Source organism: Cajanus cajan, chromosome 6 (assembly GCF_000230855.2).
Source record: "Cajanus cajan strain Asha chromosome 6, NIPB_CcT2T_4, whole genome shotgun sequence".
NCBI classification, from domain to species: Eukaryota; Viridiplantae; Streptophyta; class Magnoliopsida; order Fabales; family Fabaceae; genus Cajanus; species Cajanus cajan.
The window spans coordinates 56,520,023-56,540,365 of record NC_138522.1 but is presented as its reverse complement, the minus strand read 5'-3'; the positions used below and the strand labels follow the sequence as shown (position 1 = coordinate 56,540,365).

The window sequence follows — 20,343 nt, the reverse complement described above, 5'->3', positions numbered from 1 at the left end:
CAAGTAATTATAAAAGTCAACAAAATCATATGTAATCACTATATATGGTAATTTGTAATTGGATAAGCTATAAAACTGTTTTACACTCAACTTTTTTTTTTTCTCAAAAAAATATATTTCATTATCTATTAAACTTATATATATATATATATATATATATATATATAACCTTTTAATCTTATATAGCTAATTAATTTCTTTACAATTATAGGATTGTTGTAACCTTTGTAACCTGCACACGTTCTACTCCTTGTATCCCTTCTGTAAAACTTGTGATTGTATGTCTTTATATTGCATCTGATGTCATCCAAACTTCTGTAAACCCTAAACCCTAAACCCTAAACTTGTATGTCTTTATATAGCATCCTGATGCCATCCAAACTTCAATAACCTAACACCTTAATAATGTTAATTGTAGCGAGCGCTTTTTTCTTCAAACTACAACACAAACATCATATGCCAACTGTTCCATTTTGAGCAGGTAGTGTTTATAATTATGTAGCACCTTGATGTAATTCAAATTTCAATAACCCCTTTCTTGAACTCCTTTGCAACCGAAATTGAGATTACAAAGTAAACCATGCAATTGGCTGCAACTAATTAGATGATTAGACGAGGAAACTACGTCCTAAAACATGTATTGCTGACTTCAGGCCTTAAACCGAGTAATTAACAGCTGACAGATAATCGTAAGTGCCTTGAGTGGAAGATTGAACAGGTACATTCGAACCTGCCCATAGTGCATTTGCTTTTTTGGGCTAAAACTGTGTACATGCCATGGTGCACTAGGAATAGGAACATGTAATTGGCAATAAAACACTAAGCATATACAGGCCAGTACTAAAAGACAGACTCGTGGAGCGGGAATATATCATGGTGATGGTAGATGTGTCATCATCACTGCAAAGGAGGAAAATGAGAATTTCAGTCTCATTGAGGAATTACAAAGATGGCATTCAGAAAGGAATGGAGGGTGAAATTAAATTCAACCTTGTGGACTGGTAGTCCACCACAGCAGATCTACCAGCACTGCAAAGCAGGAAAATGTCAATCTCAATGTCACAGTGGAATTGAACAAAAGACAAACGGTGCAATTTTTGTTATACTTGAAAGAAAAACAAAAAAGGAAGCAATGAGAAACTTTCAAACTAGATAGTAGTGGAAACTGGAAAGGACTTAACAATCAGAGGGCTACTCTGGAGCTCTGACCAGAATATTGCACTGGTAATGATGTTCAAGGGTTTATGAGCCAAAAAGGCAAATTACAGCAGGGGGTGCACAAGACACGGGAATCCACCTTGTAGAGAGAGAGAGAGAGAATGAATACAGAAACTGAAATCTATTCCTATTTTACCCAAGTTCTACAATTTTTTGATCAATAAAATAAAAGGCTTATTAACAAAGTTTATCATACCTATAATCTTGTTAGTAAAGAGCAAGTGTTAAAAATCAAGTCAGGACCCTTTCAGGTGGTGCCTTTCAAGTACAAGTTCTATGAAACTGAGATTTTCAGGAATCACATTTCATTCTCCTTTTTTTTTTCTTCTTTCCAAAATACCGTTCCATCATTTTCTAGGAACCTCGAAAGGTGATGTGGTGTGATAAATTGAAAAAGGGAGACACCCTTAAGGCGCAGATTTGGAATCCTTGCTAAATATTAGAATGGGAAATATCTTCAAAGAATAAAAAGGGTAGCAGCAGAAGCACAAGCTCAAATGTTAATTTTTTTATATTTTCAATCCAAAGAAATCTTATTAACATGACTTATTAATAAAAAGATAGATCTAATTAATCGCAACCTCAGCCAACCAATGATATTTATTTTCATTACCATTAATGAATGTTAAGTACATAAATGGCGATCACAATGATGATATTGATCAAATATCAAATTGCCACATGAAAAAGACAATAAACTTCCACTCACTTGAAGACCAGATTATGGCAGGTATTGTCACAGGGGTAAGCACAGTCGATAGCTTTGACAGTTTTCCGATCAAAATACCAGTCTCCAACAGCAATTGCAATTGGCTGCACCATAAGATATATCAGCTTATCTGGTGACTCTTTTCTGAGAATAATAAATAGTAAATAAATTTCACTCAAGGCATTAGACCTCAGCAAACATCAGTCCGTAATCAAATGAAGGCTAAATATCTTTTGAATGACTGTTTTCCTTCTCGTGAAAGGGTTGGAGTTGGACTATGAAGCAACATTTCAACAATATTGAAATAATACAGTAATTAGTAAATGATCCTAGCACCCCAATGTAATATTCCACCTGCACAGTTTTATAAGCACAGAAATCTAAATCATGCATACCGTTTTGTCAATGAGTGGAGAGTCATCAGCAAACCATGTATCTTGTCTCTCAGACTGGCAATGAGCAAAACAAGAATTTATGAATAACCCGGTTTGAGATGTCCCTGAGAAGCCTTTCACGTCATTTAGCATTTGATTTCTGAAGTCTGATTCAAAGAAGAGAGGTATTATATTACAAAGAAATCAAATGATTGAAGACATATATCAATTGCTATGCACAATTCACAATTTCAAAGTAGTAGAGATCAAAGTCACCTTGAAGAAACTGAATTTGAGATGAGTTACAATGTGCATGATTATATTTACAATCTTTCCAAGAGCCACTGGGATCTGCTGAAGGTGGGACCAAACTTTCTTGGAGCTAATGAAAACAAAAAAGGGAGATTTAGTCCATATTATAAAGAATTCAGTGGTAATCAGGTTACAGCAGCTATAACTGGGATCATCATCCATAATCATAGCGAATATGATTCCTGCTTCGCTTTCCCTGGGGACTTTTGCTTAGACATAAAATTGCTAACTTTCAAAACTAATTTTCTCAATGATGGTTGAATTAAATGTGACTGTTGTGCTAAGGCTTTTAGTGTGGATTGAGTGTTGGTAAAAGTCCAAATTAAATTTATTTTTCTTGTAGAAAAGAAAAAAGGGGAAGTAGAAAAAACTACTACTAGAACAATTTGAAACTAAGGTAAATTAAATCCTAGACAACAAATTAGTCGAACAAGAAACCATGGCGTCCATATGATAACACTTTGGATAAATAAAGAGACACAAGCAGGCAAGCATATAATTAGGCACATAACTAACATAAACTTACAAGAGAAATGGTGTATTCATTAATATTACCTGCCATGCATCATAAGCTGCATTCAGTAGAAACAATGGAGTCTTAACATGGTTGATCAAATTCTGAGGAAAAAAGCACTGCACCAAGAAATTTTATATGTTTAATTTTGCAAGTTTAATAATTTCAAGTTATCAATAGAAGCCAGAATCAAAAAATTACCGAAGTTGGGTCCAGTTGGTTGAGACAACTTTTTGGCAGATTTTTTTGCACTTCCTACAGTTGCAACAATACCAATGACATGACATATTTATGAACGTTTTCTAAACCTTGTATCAGAGAAGTAAAAAGAAGTAACAAGAAAGTTCATTGCAAGCTTGAATCAAATGATTCTTCAAAATTGAGCACAGAACAAAATAGATCCATAAATGTTATTTTCTATTTATTAGACTTTTTTTTACATCATTAAATATTACCTGCAAGTTAACTACACCTCCAAACAAATTCCTCAGTGTGTGACCCCCAGATACATCAACTCTAGATGATTGAACATATAATCAATTATATGTGTCAGGGCTAATGGCGTGGGCTAGTAGATGTCATATAAAACAAAACATAACTTACGCATCTAGGAAAAACCCTGCATCACTCAAACATTTCACTTTGGTGGATGTAGGAAGCAAGCTTCGGAACTCGTCACAATGTATTATAGATGCTAGACCACCCGCAGAGCATCCAGATAAAAGAGCCTGATACACAAATTTTTTAATCAGCATCCATGCATACCGAAAAATGATTAATAAATTACAATATAGAGACATGGGAAACCTGGTTGGCCTTCTGCATTCCCTTGGACAATAATTCCTCTATTGCAGCTTGCCATATTTTTTGTCCTCGAAATTGAAGCTTTGCAGCCTGAAACAAATTCACATGTCAATAAACCCATAAATTCAGAAAATGCAAAATTCTTTCTTACACAACCAATTCTCCAGCACTAAAAGATATCAGAAGAGCCTGTTCATTAGAAAAGATATATATTCCACACCAGCAAAGATTCATAAAAACAAATAGATATGTTAATTTCATGTTTAAGACAAGATAGTTTATGTTGAAATTTTAAATGTTTTCTTCCTGCCATAAGAAAAATTTCCATATTTTAGAAAATAGACATATGAGTGTGTCTACTTTCTGTCATAAAAGCAAATGCATTATATTTTGAAACCATGAATCATTCAGTGACAAATGTTGCCTGCAAGCGATGCAGAAATGGCATATATGAGTAGGAGAATGGAGTAATGCTAGGAGTGTAATTTTAACTCTCCACTCCCACAAAGAAACAAAACTCTGCTTCTTGACTTCTAGGTGACTGCTAATTGACTGAACGTACCGATAACTATATAGCTAAAAAGGGGGGAAAATACATACATTATACTGTCATACACTCACTAACCTCATTTTGACTATCTCCACTGAAAGATGCCCCATCACAATACCGTACTTTGACTCTGTTCCAATTAAAGAAATCTGTGCACAATAGACAAAATCCGTAAAAATGAGAACCCACAAGACTTGAGTAAGCATATATTGTAATCTCCAGAGGTAAATAATGCAAGCATGTGTAAGGTGAAGAGAAAAAACCAGGGTTTTCTTCAGCTTTATTGCTCAATATCCCCGTGAATGGTAGTTGCTTTTCCATGAATTTTGAGGAACCGCGACGAGTAGTTTTTCTAAAGACACAACTTCTGATGTTATTACACCAACCTCCTCCCTGTAGTCAAGTATCCAAAGAGGTATGCAATATAATAGCATGCCTATAAATTATCTCAGCAGCATAAAGATTTCAAATTTAAAGAAACTTCTAAATCCTGAAAGTTTTTTCAATTTCTTATTGAAACTCATTGGCATACCTCCAATTGAATGAGCCAACTATTTGCCCCAGATCCAAATCCAGGATGAAAGTGGTAACCAGGCAATGTTCCATCCAAACATACTGAAATTACAAAAATTTAAAAAAAAATTAAATCTTTATTACAAAAATATAAACTGCCATACACATTATGTTGTCCATCCTACTCCTACAAGTACTATGTTAGTCCTTACATTCAAAGACAGTAAATTAATTACAACAAATAACACCGAAAGCAATACCAGAAAAAAAAAAAAAAAAAAAAAAAGGAAAAAAATGATAAAGGGAGCATTTGAGGGGCAGAAAGGGAAAATGCAATGGTAAGTAGAAAGTGGGTTGATGGTGAAGCTAGCATTCAAATCATTAAAGAAAAGAGAGAACATAGCTTTAAGAAATAATGAAGCAAATTAGAAATGGTAAAAATAATTTGAATGAGAGAGAAAGAGAGTTACCAGCTCCTTTGGAAGCAGCTCCCTGAATAAGAGTGAGAGGTACGGTGAGAGGCTTAGGTCCGGGCGCTGCAGCCAGTGAAACGGCATCGTTTTCTAACAAAGGCTCAGATCTAGCCTCGTTTGTAACCACAGAAACAAAGGCAAGAGCTATTAGAATCAGCTTCATTCCCATTTCTGAGTGAGATCACAACAAGCTCTGAGCTTAATCACTCACTCACTCTCTTTTTTGTTTTGTGTTGTTTTTAACTTTTTTATTTATAGAGAATCTTGGTTACGGAGAAAACGGAAGGAGACATGAATGTATGTAGCTGGTATGTCCGCAGCAACGGTTCTGACTTTCCAAGGATACCCTTGTCAGTCCCTTTTGTTTTGGTCTTATTATTTTTCAACGTGCCTTAATTACTGCATTTGTTACGTTGTATACTATACTTGTCCCAACAAAGCAATTATCTGTCTTTTCTCTTCCATAACATCCTATCTTTTCCCCCTTTATGCTATTTTCTCAACAGTAATCGGAAAATAATCAATATATTAGTTTTTTTATTTTTTACTTTATAATAATGTTTAGGATCTCATTCACTGATAATATTAATGAACATAATCTATTTCTTCTTAAAATATTGGTAAATATTAATCATGAACATTTTAAAAAAATAACATCTGCATTTATTATTTTTACATTTTTACTTTTTATATATAGACTATATTGATTAATAATAAAAAATAATAATCAAATTTTTTGTACACAATTTTTAAGTAATTTTGTTCTTCAACTATTTCTAGAAAGTCACTTCTCAATTATTAGTTATTTACCTTCTTTAGCTATTTTTTAATTTTTAATTAAAAAAATCAATTCTATATCAATTATACTTAATAAGTCTTATTAAATGCAAATTATTGTAAAGTTTGTCTTGAAATATGAATTTTATATTATCATATTTGATTTTCGTTTATGTTGAAATAATATTTGACTAATAAAAGTTACACATATTAATTTTTTATTGTTAATTTTGGTCTACTGTGAAAATCTTATCTATAAAAAAAATGTAAACGACTATTTTGTATAAAAATATTTTTAGGAAGTTATTATTAAACAAGAGCGATTTTAGAAATTCTTTTAACATTTTAACCAATTCAAATTTTTTATTTATTATATTTATTTATAAATTAAAATTTTAAAATAAATTAACAATAATTAAAATAATCTTGTGTTATGATATAAATTATTTATTTAAAATAAAATGTAATTTATATTTTTAAAATATCTATTTAAACAAATTTTAAATATAATATTATTTATATGTATAATTTATTATAACATTTAACTAACTATAATAATATTTGACCTATAAAATACACATATTAAAATACTAATTTTATAAAATAACAAATATAAATAAAAAAATACATGGAGTGGAAGTGCTTCTTTCTAAACTAGTTTAAATAATAAAAACATTACTAAACTAGTCTTTGAAGACTATTAAGAATTTTTCATGATGATTCTTTGTTGATTATTTTCTAGTGATGTATTATTTAAGTATTATTCCTGCTCCCATCGATAACTATATCATCTTTGAACTTCTTTCTACAAGAGTTGATTTTTATTTGATTTTAATTGATTGACTCGATTTATAGCATCAACTTAATTATTTTTTAAAAAAATTAACAAGTAAATTAATAAGTATGAAGTTATTTCAATTTAATCGATAATAGAAAATTTTATTTTGAGTAATTTACGTATGAAACATTTAAATAAAAAAAACTTTGTGTTTATAATGGTCCTATATATGATAAAAGAGATTTATAAATAAAAAACAGCATTTTTAGTTATATATAAAACACTTTGTTTGTTTTTTGTGTGTTTTATTATTTGTTTTCTGTATTCCTTGTTTTGCCAAAAAAACACTTGAAACACACAAAAGAAATATTCTTACACACACGCTTATTTTAAAACAAATATTAATTAGTTTTATAACTTCAACAAATATAACATTCAAACTTAAGATCTCATACATAATTTTAATTTTATATATTAATACAATTATTGAGAAAAGAAAATTTTAATTCTCATATAAACTAAAGATAAAAAAAAATTAAAAAAATGTATAATTAAGAAATAACCAACATCTCAAACTCATAATCTATATTCTAAAATGATATAAAGTTATCATATATCTACTCTAAAAAATAATCATTAATTCACACACCAAATTCATTAACGTAAAAAGGTGTATTGAGAATAATGTAAGTCTTACCTGTTTAAGATAATTAAAAATTGTTATTTATCATTTATTCAAACTTAAACTACAGTATAAAAAAAATTATTAAATAAAAGATAAAATATAAATTTTAACAATAATATATTACATAATTTAATTAAAATTAAATTATACACCTATCACAATTAATATTATCCAATGTTTAATAGTTATTTTACAATGCCTTAATAATGTTAAATAAGTATTTGTGGCTTTTTTTTTCCAATAAACAGTTGTAGTTTAAATCTTATTTTTTTAAAATTACCTTAAAAAATCAGTAAATAATTGTAACTATCATAAATATTAGTAATTTTCTTGTTAATCAATTTATTCAATAAAACAATTTTTTTGAGTAAGTATGTGATTACTTTTTTATGTATTAATAAAAATACTCAATTTCAATTTTAAGTTAAAACAAATAAAGCTAACACCTAAATTTATTATTGTAATTATTTCTATCGTTGATATAATTTTATTTATAATATTTTAATATAAAGTGTTTATTTCAATTTAAGAATTAAAATTAAACTTTATTATTTATGAGAACATCTCTTACAATAAAAAAATTAGAAAACTAAATTATACTCATTAAATTATAGATAAAAATAATTAATAATTTTAAAATTAAAATATAATTATAGATACTAATAATATTATTTCTATTACGATCTTTATTATTATTATTATTGTCATTATTTAGTTATATTATATTTTTGTCATTATCAATAATAAAAATAAAGATGGTGGTATGAGTGTTAATAGTAATGATGATAATAATAATTACCGATAATAATCACTAATAACAAAGCTTAAAAGGAGAGAAGGAGTCATGATCTTCTCAATTTTTTTTCCTTTTAAATAATATATATATATATATATATATATATATATTATAAATAATTTAAATTATATGTATTTAAATATTTTTTTGACTTTTCAAAATATTTTGTCAGATCCGCTATTCACACCGACCCCATTGAATATGGATATCAAATAAATATATAGTTTTTTATTAATTTTTATAAATAAGCACGTGTTTTTACTTCTTTTGTCAATATTTCACTTACCTATTCTGTCATCTAATGTCCTTTTCCTATGCCTTTATTTCATTTGTGGTTCACATTGATGATAATGCTTCATCTTCATATATCCATTTTATCACACCACATTAAATAACTCACTTGGCTCGTCCTTTTATATTGGGCCGCAGAATCGATATATTGAGCTATAAATTGCAAGACTTGGCCATGTATACCTTTATACTCCCTCGATTTTCTTCCTCCTTTCACCAGGTAACTTTTTTCTCATCACTATTTCTGTTTCAATTACTTCTATGATCAAATTCAAACTTCAACCATTGCTCCCGCGACTGATGATACTTGCATTTAAGACTTAAATACCAAAAGCAAATATAATACATAGCATTGGAATTAACAAATTCATTCCATGTTGATGCAGGTTGTGGCATTCGCAAGAACATAAAAGGTACAAACATTAACCATGAAAATAAAATAAAATAAAATAACTGCAATGCCTCTAGTGTTAAGATAATATGCAAAAACAAAAAAAAAAGTAAAAAAGTACCAAAGATGTGTTACCAAAAAAATATGCAAAAATAAGTCCTTTAGCTAACCAATATTGTTTACAGAGTAGATGTCGAAATGGAAGAAAGTGTAAGTACCAAAGAGTTGCTATGATTTGAACATTGAATACGGGACAATTATGTCCGGATTAAGAGTGTATTTAGATACAGATTTTAATGAAGTAACTTAATTTTTTTTAAAGAAATTCAAATACTTTAATGTGAAATATTTTGTTTTGATTGAAAATTTACAACAACAAAAAAAAGAAATTAAAGTATTTATGAAATTATTTTAAATTATATAATTTTAAACTCTTTTAAAAAAATGTAAAAATTTAAAATTTTTGTTTTTTTCTTTCTCTCTCCTATTTTTTTTCCTTTCAAAATCGATATAAAAAATATTAATAAATTTTTAATTATTAAATACTCAAAATTATTTAATATTATGTAATATTATTTTAAAAAATATATTAAATATTTAAAAATTAGCTAACATTTAAATTTATAAAATTAAATCTTAAAATTTTAATATATATTTGTTTTAAATCAATTTTATGTATAGTAGAATTGAATTGTTCTATCCAAACTAAAAATTTAAAATCTTAAAAAATTACATTGTCCACACAAAACATTTAAAGAGTGTCAAAAATTAAAATCAACGTAATTTAATTTCTAAAAATTTCAAGTTTCTCATTATCGGCCAAACACATTGTAGAGGTATAAAAATTAAATTATGGCATTACTTTCGATTTTTTCTTCATCATTATTTCCATATGAAATACTAATTCATTATCAATGAGTTTCACTCCTTGTTTTCAGGCCATTGGGTATGAGTTGGACATTGATGAATTTCATGCCTACGTGCATGGAAGATTACATACGAGAAATTGAAGCCAGATCCAATGTTAAAGAACCTTCTGCTTTCATGCCTCAGCGTAAAATAGTATGTCAATCTTCTATATTAGTTGGTTCAGTGGAGATCATTCCATCCAATTCTAAGACTTGGAAATGGTCATCTCAGGTATTCACTAATTCAGATGAAGCACATGCACACCAAGTTCTCAGCAATTGGGCTTGAAAGATTGTTTTGACAGCATCATATGCTTTAAAACGCTTAATCCTCCTAATTACATGGATGTACCTAACGTGGAGTATTTCGTTTAACAAACTCTGCAAGTCTATAACCAAATACAGAGTGGATGTTTCAAGTCCAAGACAAATCCTTTGCAAACCCTTTGTGGAAAGCCACAAAAGCTGCTATTCAGATTGCTCATATAGATTCAAGGAAAACGGTAAATCTATTACGTAGATTAAGAGAAGCATGAACGTTATACCTTTTAGTTTATTTATATATTTTAGCCATTTAATATTGGAATCAACTTAACTACAAGTCTCTTTTCCTTTTCCATCCTATGTAGTTGTTTTTTGATGACAGTTCTAGAAACATTGCAAGTGGGAAAGCTGCTGAACTTAACACGGTTATTGTAAGCTATAATTTATTGTGAAACTTAAGAAATTAAATAATTCCATATGGTAAGTTAACATTTCTGGTGGGCAGGTGGGATGCTCAGATTTGATGTCAAGTGCTAATCATGCACTGAATAGCATTCATAATATCAAAGAAGCATTGCCCCAAATATGGTCCTTGCCTAGATTGTTCTTTGAACAGATATAAATTCGACCTACCGAGCAATCCCAACCTTGGTCCGTAGCAGTTGTCTCCCCACAAATGATGATGTTTAAAAATGTAAATCATATTGCTGGGAGCAAGTAATCGCAAATAACAAATGCATGGGAAAGACCGAAAGAGTGTATTATTGTTGTAAGGATTAAGCATAGGTATAGTCATACAAAATATGGGTGTGGTATCTCCGATGTTTCTTCAAATGTCAACCAATTTGACAGCCACTAATGATAATTGAAACACATTATCTGTTGGAAATTAATATTTTAATTTAATATTTAAATATATATATATATATATATATAATAATAGTTTAGTGTTTTATCAATCTTATTCTCTCTCACGTATGCACGTGTAGATCAAGTCTACTTAATTCTTTTTTTCCTTTTAACGAAATATTATTATTTTAATCAAAAGGCACACTACTATTTAATTTTTCGAAAGACTTGCTGCATGTTGAGAATCAACACTTGGGTTCCAAGTTTTAAAAATTATTTTCAGAACAAAACATGGGTGAGTGCATTTATATATAGGTATCTAAGTAAAAGAAAAAATAGACAACAAGTTCACTTATCTCTCCTTTAAAATTATTTCTACTACTAAAATATATTTTTTAGAGTGGTATTCTTTTGTGTGAGAATCTTTCACTGCACTCCAACAGTCTAATAAGTTGACGTATCTTGAGAGAGGAACACACTATAAGACTCAAAATTACCGGTACAATAGAAACGTTTTCTCTCTAAGAATAATGCTCTGCGTGCTTCAATCCAAATTACTCTAATTTTGTTATTTATTATTTTAATTTACTCTTTATTTTAATTGGTTGTTGCTGAATCCTCTGATTTTGATTTTGAAATATTCATTATTTTGTATATTGGTTTTCTTGATAAATTTAATTAATTATTTATTTGTGTTTGATTAAATTCAATTTACTCTGTTTCTTCCGACATTAACATGATTAATAAGGGACAATCAGAACATTGGAAATTGAACTGAAGATCAGAAAAAATAGTGGCATTCTTCTGCGCAAGCATCAACCATCAGTAGGCAGTTCTCCGCAATTAGCAATTCTGCAAGGCTTCCGAGGGTTATCTAACCTACTCGTCTCCTGGGATTCAAGTGTCTTCACAACATCCATTCCATCAATGACATGTCCAAACACAACGTGACGATTGTCTAGCCATGGAGTCTGCATAAAACAATCAAGACACTTAATATATACAGTAGAATTTTTGAAGATTCTGATAATTTAGTGAGTACTAAATATGAGAAATCACATCAACAACAATATGGTCCAGTCTTAGAATTTGGTCTTAGGGCCAAACTCAACTGCACATAACCAGTTTGTAAGGTAAAAGCTGTCCAAGTTGTATAAGCTCTGTTATAACCATATCTTTGATCAATGTGTGACTAACCACTTTCATTGATGCTACAATTGAGGTAGTCCTCAAAGAGCATGCAACTAAGGTGAGTTAGAAATGATTGCAATTAAGGAAACTTTCTAACATCCAGTTTATCAGAAAGCATATTCTTAGATCTGAAAATAGATTGGATAGATATATTCCCATGTGACTAGCGAGACTTTTCCAATAATGTAAACAATCAGTCAGCTTATATTGATTTTAGGCTTGATTAGAATTTTGACTTTACTTTTATTTAAGTTTATTTATTAGTGACTTTTAAAAAATCAGAGGACGGTACATGTCTCTCACCTTTACAGTGCAGATGAAAAATTGACTACCATTAGTATTAGGACCAGCATTTGCCATGCTCAGAACCCCAGGACCGACATGCTTCACTGCAAGAAGGTGTTGAGACTAGAAATTTCAGAACTAAACTATTTTAAGTTGGAACAATGGCCAAAGCTGCATTTCAAATAACAATCACTACTATAAATTTATAAATATTATATTACTATCCAGCAAGCAACAGAGACATACAGGCAAAACTCTCATCTTTAAAACTAGGACCGTAGATACTAATTCCACCAGTTCCCTGCAGCCAATAAAAGCACATTTTAAGTGAGAAGAAACATTACCACACTCACTGATACATATACATGGCATGAAAATGAGAAGTAAATGCACTCATCAATACATTTATGCAGGCCTACAAACAAACAATATAGAGCTTACATTTCCTTCTGTAAAGTCTCCTCCCTGAATCATGAAATCTTTGATTATACGATGGAAGGAGCTTCCTTTGTAACCATATCCTTTCTCACCTGTACAAAGAATATTCAGCTTGATCCATAAAATGCAATGTTATGCAATCATTTCAGAGCAGTAACCCAACCACAAGAAGAAAAATGTTGCAGAAAAACTTGACTACTTGCCTGTACACAAAGCACGGAAGTTTTCAACTGTCTTAGGAACAACTTCTCCAAATAGGCCCAAAACAACCCTGCCCACAGGTTCACCCCCAACTTCTATATCAAAGAAACACTTGGTTGTCACTTTGGCTTGAAGCTCTAGTACCTAAAGGTAACAAAACCTTGTAAGATAGTCATCTTAATCACCACAGAATAGATTATTGATTGAGCATTGCCAAGACATTTTCAGATAAAATCAATGAATATGATTCTAAACACGGAGTTGTATGTTGTAAAATCAACAATCCAAAAACTGAATGACTCCACAATCAACAAGTAGTCTATTTTACAAATCATTTAGGGTCTGTTTGGTTTAAGGATTGCTCCTTCTATTTAAGCTCTCCTTCAATTTTTTGAAAATAAGAAATACAGTGAAAACAAGGTGGTATTTTTGTAAGTGGTGGTTTAAGGATATACGCGTTTTACTTTCTTTCTTTTATTATTATCATTTTCTTTTTTTGCTGTAAGTGCCTATAGAAAAGTTTATCCAAGCATGACTAATTATAAAAATGTCACTTTATTTTTGCTTTATTTCTTATTTTCAAGACTCATATAAGAAATGGTGAAAACCATGTTCTTTTCACACTCCTCAAGTGGAACATAGAATAGAAATTAGAGATACTGAAGGTGTTATCCTTTATCTTCTCCATTTTATCACATTGGCTTACCATTATTCAGTAAACATATTCCGAAACCACAAAATGTAAAATTGAAATGACAAACTTACATTGTCTGTAGCATTGACACATGTCATTCTCCTATATCTAGTTGACCTTGCTTCAGATTGTTGCGTGACAGAAAACCTGAGGGCATAATGCGATCTTGATGCCAGTGCTTTACCGTAACCAAGCTGTGATTTGGTACCGCAACAGACCACACGTGGCCTTTGAACCTTAGCCACATTTTGGCTGAAATTACCCTGAAAAAATGGTACCAAACTTTGAAACTTATACCTTTCTTAACATTTGAAACCAAAACCCCATAAGGCAAAGGTATGAAAAATGGCCCCTTTGGTTAATTATATTTAATGCAAACGAATTGGGTGCCTCCAAATCATAAACAGTGGTATTAGCTGTGAAGAGAAGGAGAAGTAGTAACCTTAAGAGGTGAAAGTGAGTTGTGACATTGAAGAAATTGAGCTGATAATGAAGACGCCATAGCCGAATACACACGATAAGAAGAAGAAGAAGACTACTTTCCTAAACCTTCGCTGTGCTGTGATGATTTTGATTTTGAAGGATCTTATCTATGTCTCTCTCTCCCTCTCTCTCTCTCTGATTTTACTATTAACTGTCTACATTTTTTTTTCTAAGAACAAAAGTTAAATAAATATAATCATGTACCTCAATTTTTTATGATACATGTTGAATTAATATTATTTAATTTAAAACTTTTTATAATTAGAATTAAATATGATACATTAATGATTTCTAAAAAATTTAAAATGTTTTTCTTAGAAATTTCAAAGACTAAAGAGTTTAAATATGTATATTTTTATAAATTTATTTTTATTATAAAAATAATATATTCATCAATGATTTTTTATATTTTACTTACATCAAAACAGTACACAAAATTCTTGCTAGTTTTCTATACAATTATGAAACTTTGACTTTATGAATTATACAAGATGAATAGCTAGTATTTATTGTTTTGCTTTCCAGTGCTGGTCCTACCTCGACTCACATAGATTTCTCAGTCACAATCTGTGAATTTAAAATGTAATGTCGATTAATGACAAAAAGAAATTATCAGAGTACATCTAAAATCTAAACAGGTAATTATTTAAGTATGCATAACGATATGTTTCTACTTTTTTGTTTTTATCGCTGATCAATTATAAACAAAGTTGTTATTTTTGGGCCTTTGAAATGGGTTGGGCTTTGAATATAAACAATGCTTAAATTCCTTGCAGAAAACGTGTCTGTTTTTCAGCGTTACTTCTCATAGGAATCACACTGTTTTTAGATTGTTAATGTACAGGAATGGAAGAGTATATGAAGTGTGAAAAGTAAATTTAATCAGATTTTATGGTCTTTGAAGGGAAATGGATTATTTTGCACGTAGTAGCATTTTTGTTATTGCCAAATAGGTTTGGTTCGGTTTAGCATTAGGTGTCCCTACAAATTCCCATTATTCAAGGATAAGGGTCCTTCTAGTTTAAAGTTTGGTTAAAAATGATTTTATCGGCGTGTATTTTAAGTATAAAAATTATTCTTGTGATGACCTCTAACATGCAAAATTATAAAAGCTAATAAATTTATCATACTTGACCAATAAGTAATTGAATGATGTATAAAAAAATATATTTATATTCTTAATATATTTTAAGTATTTTTTTAATTATAAAATTTACATTAGAATATACGTCATGATAGGAAAATTTGATCCTAGTAGTTGCCAAAAACACAAAAATTATTCTTACTTCTAGTAAAATTGTCTTGAAACACTTAGTTACCAATACCATGAGACAAAATCTATGCACATAAACAACTGCTGTTAGTTATTTTTGTTGAGTACCTTGGAACTTTGTATTGAAGTTAAGAGAGATATGGAATTTCCTTTTTTTAAAAAAATTTAATATATGTTTATTTTTCGTACATTGTTCAAAAAAAACTTGTCAAATTTCACATTTATACCAAAGTTATTTCATATAACTTTTTTTTTTTGCACTTATTTTTTAATTTTTTATTTTTTATTTTTGCATCTCTAGTTTTTTCATCCTAGAATCAAATAAGCTATATTGGAACACCATCATGGCAAAATGGCATGACATAAAGAATGTCGGTCTATGCACTAGAATTGAGGGCCCGAAAAAACTTGGGCTAAAAAAATGTTCACAAAAATATCTATTTGATAAAAGAGATAGTCGTTTTAATGCTCAAATTTTATAGACTATTTTATTCTTCAATTAATGCACACAACTACCTGCTATTATAAAGTCAGTTATACTAATAAGTTGATTGTTTAAAATAACGGCTTAATTTTGTAAACAAATTTATTTTTTAAATAAGTTATTTTCATAAATTTGAAAATTTGAAGTTTATTAATATTTTTTCACATTTTTTTTCCTAAAACTAATTTATTACATAAATTTAAACGAAAATTCATTTTGATCATAATACATATAATTACGTATTAAAATAATTTAATTTTTACAGTTTTCGGAACGCATTCTAACCACAGTCAAAGTTTTTATTTCGAAAGATTATGTTTGTTTTTCATGGAAGAATTTTATGTATTTTTTTAAAAGCTTTTTAATACAGTGAGAATCAAAGGGTTTCTGTCTAAAAAAGACGTGTGCCTCACACGTAACACAGAATCAAGTATAGGTCACGTCTTACATAAAACAAACAAATGAAACTTGAAACATGGTTGCATCAGTGACGTGAATTGTTTCATCCAAACAGCTTTGATTAGTGGATTCGTTGGGATAAAATTTAACACACGTTTGTTGGATGAAAATATTTAATTATTATTTTATTACATTTTAAAAATTGTAAACCTTTTTTTTACGTTCTGGTTGTTTAGTCTTTTAAATCCCAGCTTTGATCGGGCAAGCTAGTTTTCTATGATTTGGAATCATAGATGGATAGATATCTTGTACGCTCATAATTTTGGACTATTTTTAACATTAAATAATTCATACTAATATCATAATTAATTTTAAAAAAGAATATTATTATGTACATAAGTGAGTGAGTGTATGTTTATGGTTATAATAAGTTTGAAAGATAAAAAAGGGAGGCACTGAGGTTGTCTGATAGTAGTGGGTTTGGTTAGTCGTGGCATTGTGGAGTGGGGAATGAGTTACACTCTTTTCTTTCCATTTTAGTATCATCAAATATTTTGCATTTTAAATTGCACTCAACTCAACTCCAATGACCATGCACCGTCTGTTCATCTCATTTCTGTTCAGTTCTTTCTGCTCATTTTTGGTCGGCACGCCAATTATGTTCATCCAAATAACCCTCCAAGAACAAAAATAAATAAATAAAACATATATGTGGTTGAGTTCAATACCTCATAATTTCTCCTTTTCTCTTCCTTCCATCAATGAAAAACAAACATGACTCGACAATTCACTTCCACCGACCATGCCATTGCCTGCACCAGCAATTTCAAATTCTCCTACGGCACACAAATCTCGGATTATGCCACTTCTCATTATAATTTTCAACTTTGAATTGTCAAATTCCTAATATAAATAAGAAATAACGAATGCGAAAGGGAAGTGTTGCGAATGACTCATACATGGTCCCCTAACCTAAGAGATCAGAATGAAAGAAACCATGCAGGTGCAGTGGTTACTGGTTTCTGTTTTTGTCACTAGTGCAAAAAAAGGTATTTACGTCACCTAATTTACGTTGCAAACCACAAACACCGATGTTATAAAAACGCGGTGGCAGTTTCGTAAATAAGTGGAGACTAATTTATGTCAGACCCCTCGTAGTTCGACGTAAATTAAGTAATTTACGTCGGGCCCCTCTATTCCAACGTAAATTTACGTCGGGCCCCCTAGTCCGACGTAAATTTACGTCGGGCCCACCTTAGTCCGACGTAAATTTACGTTGGACCCCCCCAAGGCCGACGTAAATTTACGTCAGAGCAGCATAATCCGACGTAATAATTTCACTATATTCCCCCAACTTATCATTTTCCATTCCCGCGCTCACCGTTTATACGAAATCCTCTGAATTTCTGAGTCTCCCACATCGTTTATTGCTACATTCAACGTATCCAAGTCTCTAAGTGTCTGCACGTTGGTCGTTTGAGGTTAGTTTGTTGTCCACGTAATTTTTTTGTTTTTTTTTGCTATTTGTTCCTCTGGAACGGCCCGTTCTCCGTGCAGAACGGGTCGTTCTCCATGCAGAACGGGCCGTTCTGCTTAAATTACTGGCTTCGTAAATTGTTGATCTGGAATGGCCCGTTCTGATTTCGGTACGGGCTGTTCCAGATGCATTAAATATTGACTTTTTTAGGATTGACCTTTAGTTTACCATCGTATTAGTAGAAATATTTATGGATTTTATCCGAAATTATTATCGATTTTTTAGGTTTGTAGTTTAGGTTAGAAAAATTATGAATAACTGAGTTAACAGTTAATTTGTGTTAATATATAGATAATGAATCGAAGTTGGATGAATGCAAGTCGCATTAGTCAAGAGTACAGAAATGGAGTTGAAGAGTTCTTACAATTTGCAAGAGAAAATGGGAAACCCATCAAAGGGGCATATTATTGTCCATGTGTTCGATGTTTGAATCAGATACGTCAAGAAGTTGGAGAAATACGTGATCACCTGTTTATATATGATATTGTGAAGAGTTATACAGTATGAACATGGCACGGAGAAATATTAGACATTCCAACAGTGTCAACAACTGAAAATTTTGAAGGGATAAACGATAACTTAGAAGAGATGATACGTGATGTTGGTGAAGAAAAATTTGAAAGAGCACATGTGTATGATACCTTAAAGTCTGATTTTGAGCAACCATTGTACCCAGGATGCAGTATGTTTACAAGATTATCAGCAACTTTAAAATTGTTTAATTTAAAAGCAAGAAATGGCTGGACTGATAAAAGTTTCACAGAATTGTTGGAGTTATTGAAGGAGATGCTTCCAGAAGATAACACGTTACCTAATCGCAACTATGAGGCAAAAAAGATACTATGTCCAATGGGTTTGGAGTATAAGAAGATACATGCGTGCCCTAATGATTGCATATTGTATACAAATGATTTTGCTACACTGAAAGTGTGTCCCACATGTGGATTGTCGTGGTTCAAAAAGAAAACTGATGGAAGTAGTGGTGAGGAAGAAATAGAGGGTCCCCCTGCTAAGGTCTTATGGTATTTGCCAATAATATCTAGGTTTAAAAGATTGTTTGCCATTAAAGAGGATGCAAAAAATCTCACATGGCATGAAAATGGTAGAAAATGTGACAACTTTCTTCGACATCCAGCTGATTCTCCGCAATGGAAGATGATTGATGAAACATTTCCAGAATTTGGTGCAGAGTCAAAAAACTTGAGAATTGGTTTAGCTACAGATGGCATGAATCCTTATGGGAACTTAAGTAGTAAACACAGTTCATGGCTAGTTTTGTTGGTCATTTATAATTTGCCTCCTTGGCTATGCATGAAGAGAAAATATATTATGTTGTCTATGATGATGTCAGGTCCCCGACAACCAGGAAATGACATTGATGTGTATCTTAGTCCATTGATTGATGACTTGAAAATGTTGTGGGACACAGGAGTGGAGGTCTTTGATGCATATCGTGAAGAAAAATTTACCATGCGTGCAATGTTATTTTGCACAATAAATGATTTTCCAGCATATGGTAACTTGAGTGGGTATAGTGTGAAGGGTCATTATGTATGTCCTATATGTGAAGAAAACACAAGTTATACCCAATTGAAACATGGGCAAAAGACTGCGTACACTAGGCATCGTAAGTTTCTTGTTCGTAGTCATCCATAACGTAGATTGAAGAAAACATTTAATGGATGTCAGGAGGGTGAAATTAAATGCCAATTACAAGGGTAACTAAATTTTTTCATTATGTTTTAAAACTGTAATTATATATATTGGCTAACATTTGTTTTTATTTCAATTAATTAGAATCGTGTCTGGAGCTAATATTTTAAGTGGAAGAGCCAGTTCATCAAAGTCATTGCATTTCATATACCCTAAGGTTAGCAAATTAATTCATACAGTCAATAATATTTAAATTTATTGACTTTGGAAATAATAGTTATTTGTTTCTCATTTTAGTGTAATAAGCAACAAGACTCGTTTGAATGTGGCTATTACATCATGTATTTGATGAGAGCCATAGTTTTTGCGGGTATTATTGATTCTTAAGCGCAGGTAATTCATATCAAAATTTATTTAACTATATTTACCTTTAGGATAATTAACATTGCATATTAATGACACTTAAATTAATGTTTCAGGTCTTTCAAGATCCATCTTC

The 20,343-nt window shown here is 30.6% G+C and overlaps 3 protein-coding genes across 7 annotated transcripts; 1 reads left to right on the top strand and 2 right to left on the bottom strand.

The window, feature by feature from the left end:
• Positions 1-471: 471 nt before the first annotated feature.
• LOC109798037 (Pectinacetylesterase family protein) lies at positions 472-5,811 on the bottom strand. 5 transcript variants are annotated; one of them, XR_014434911.1, is made up of 15 exons: positions 5,465-5,808; positions 5,014-5,096; positions 4,745-4,874; positions 4,557-4,630; positions 3,935-4,021; positions 3,731-3,855; positions 3,583-3,643; positions 3,329-3,382; positions 3,169-3,246; positions 2,578-2,683; positions 2,323-2,468; positions 1,928-2,031; positions 1,182-1,297; positions 991-1,029; positions 715-900 (listed from the first exon to the last, which is right to left on the bottom strand). XR_014434911.1 is itself a non-coding variant. In XM_020358228.3 (14 exons), the coding sequence occupies exons 1-14, from the start codon at positions 5,634-5,636 to the stop codon at positions 786-788; spliced, it is 1,374 nt and encodes a 457-aa protein (XP_020213817.1). In that variant the 5' UTR covers positions 5,637-5,809; the 3' UTR covers positions 472-785. The 5 variants fall into 5 exon arrangements, 4 of the variants coding, with proteins under 4 accessions (XP_020213817.1, XP_082933853.1, XP_020213819.1 ...); XM_020358228.3 differs by lacking the exon at positions 1,182-1,297 and having other exon boundaries at positions 472-900; positions 5,465-5,809; XM_083077727.1 differs by lacking the exons at positions 991-1,029; positions 1,182-1,297 and having other exon boundaries at positions 472-900; positions 5,465-5,809.
• On the top strand, positions 5,763-11,211 carry LOC109796517 (uncharacterized protein C24B11.05). The gene is given in 12 exon segments (XM_083076329.1): positions 5,763-5,775; positions 9,181-9,207; positions 9,401-9,459; positions 10,124-10,178; positions 10,181-10,225; positions 10,228-10,247; positions 10,326-10,362; positions 10,365-10,441; positions 10,482-10,547; positions 10,549-10,596; positions 10,723-10,788; positions 10,863-11,211. Coding segments are annotated over 12 exon segments (630 nt in total). The 3' UTR covers positions 10,980-11,211.
• Positions 11,212-11,866: 655 nt separating this feature from the next.
• On the bottom strand, positions 11,867-14,627 carry ROC4 (rotamase CYP 4). Its single transcript, XM_020356464.3, has 7 exons — positions 14,458-14,627; positions 14,087-14,278; positions 13,324-13,465; positions 13,124-13,212; positions 12,929-12,983; positions 12,701-12,786; positions 11,867-12,177 (listed from the first exon to the last, which is right to left on the bottom strand). Exons 1-7 carry the CDS (start codon positions 14,515-14,517, stop codon positions 12,022-12,024), a joined length of 780 nt encoding a protein of 259 aa, XP_020212053.1. The 5' UTR covers positions 14,518-14,627; the 3' UTR covers positions 11,867-12,021.
• Positions 14,628-20,343: the final 5,716 nt, after the last annotated feature.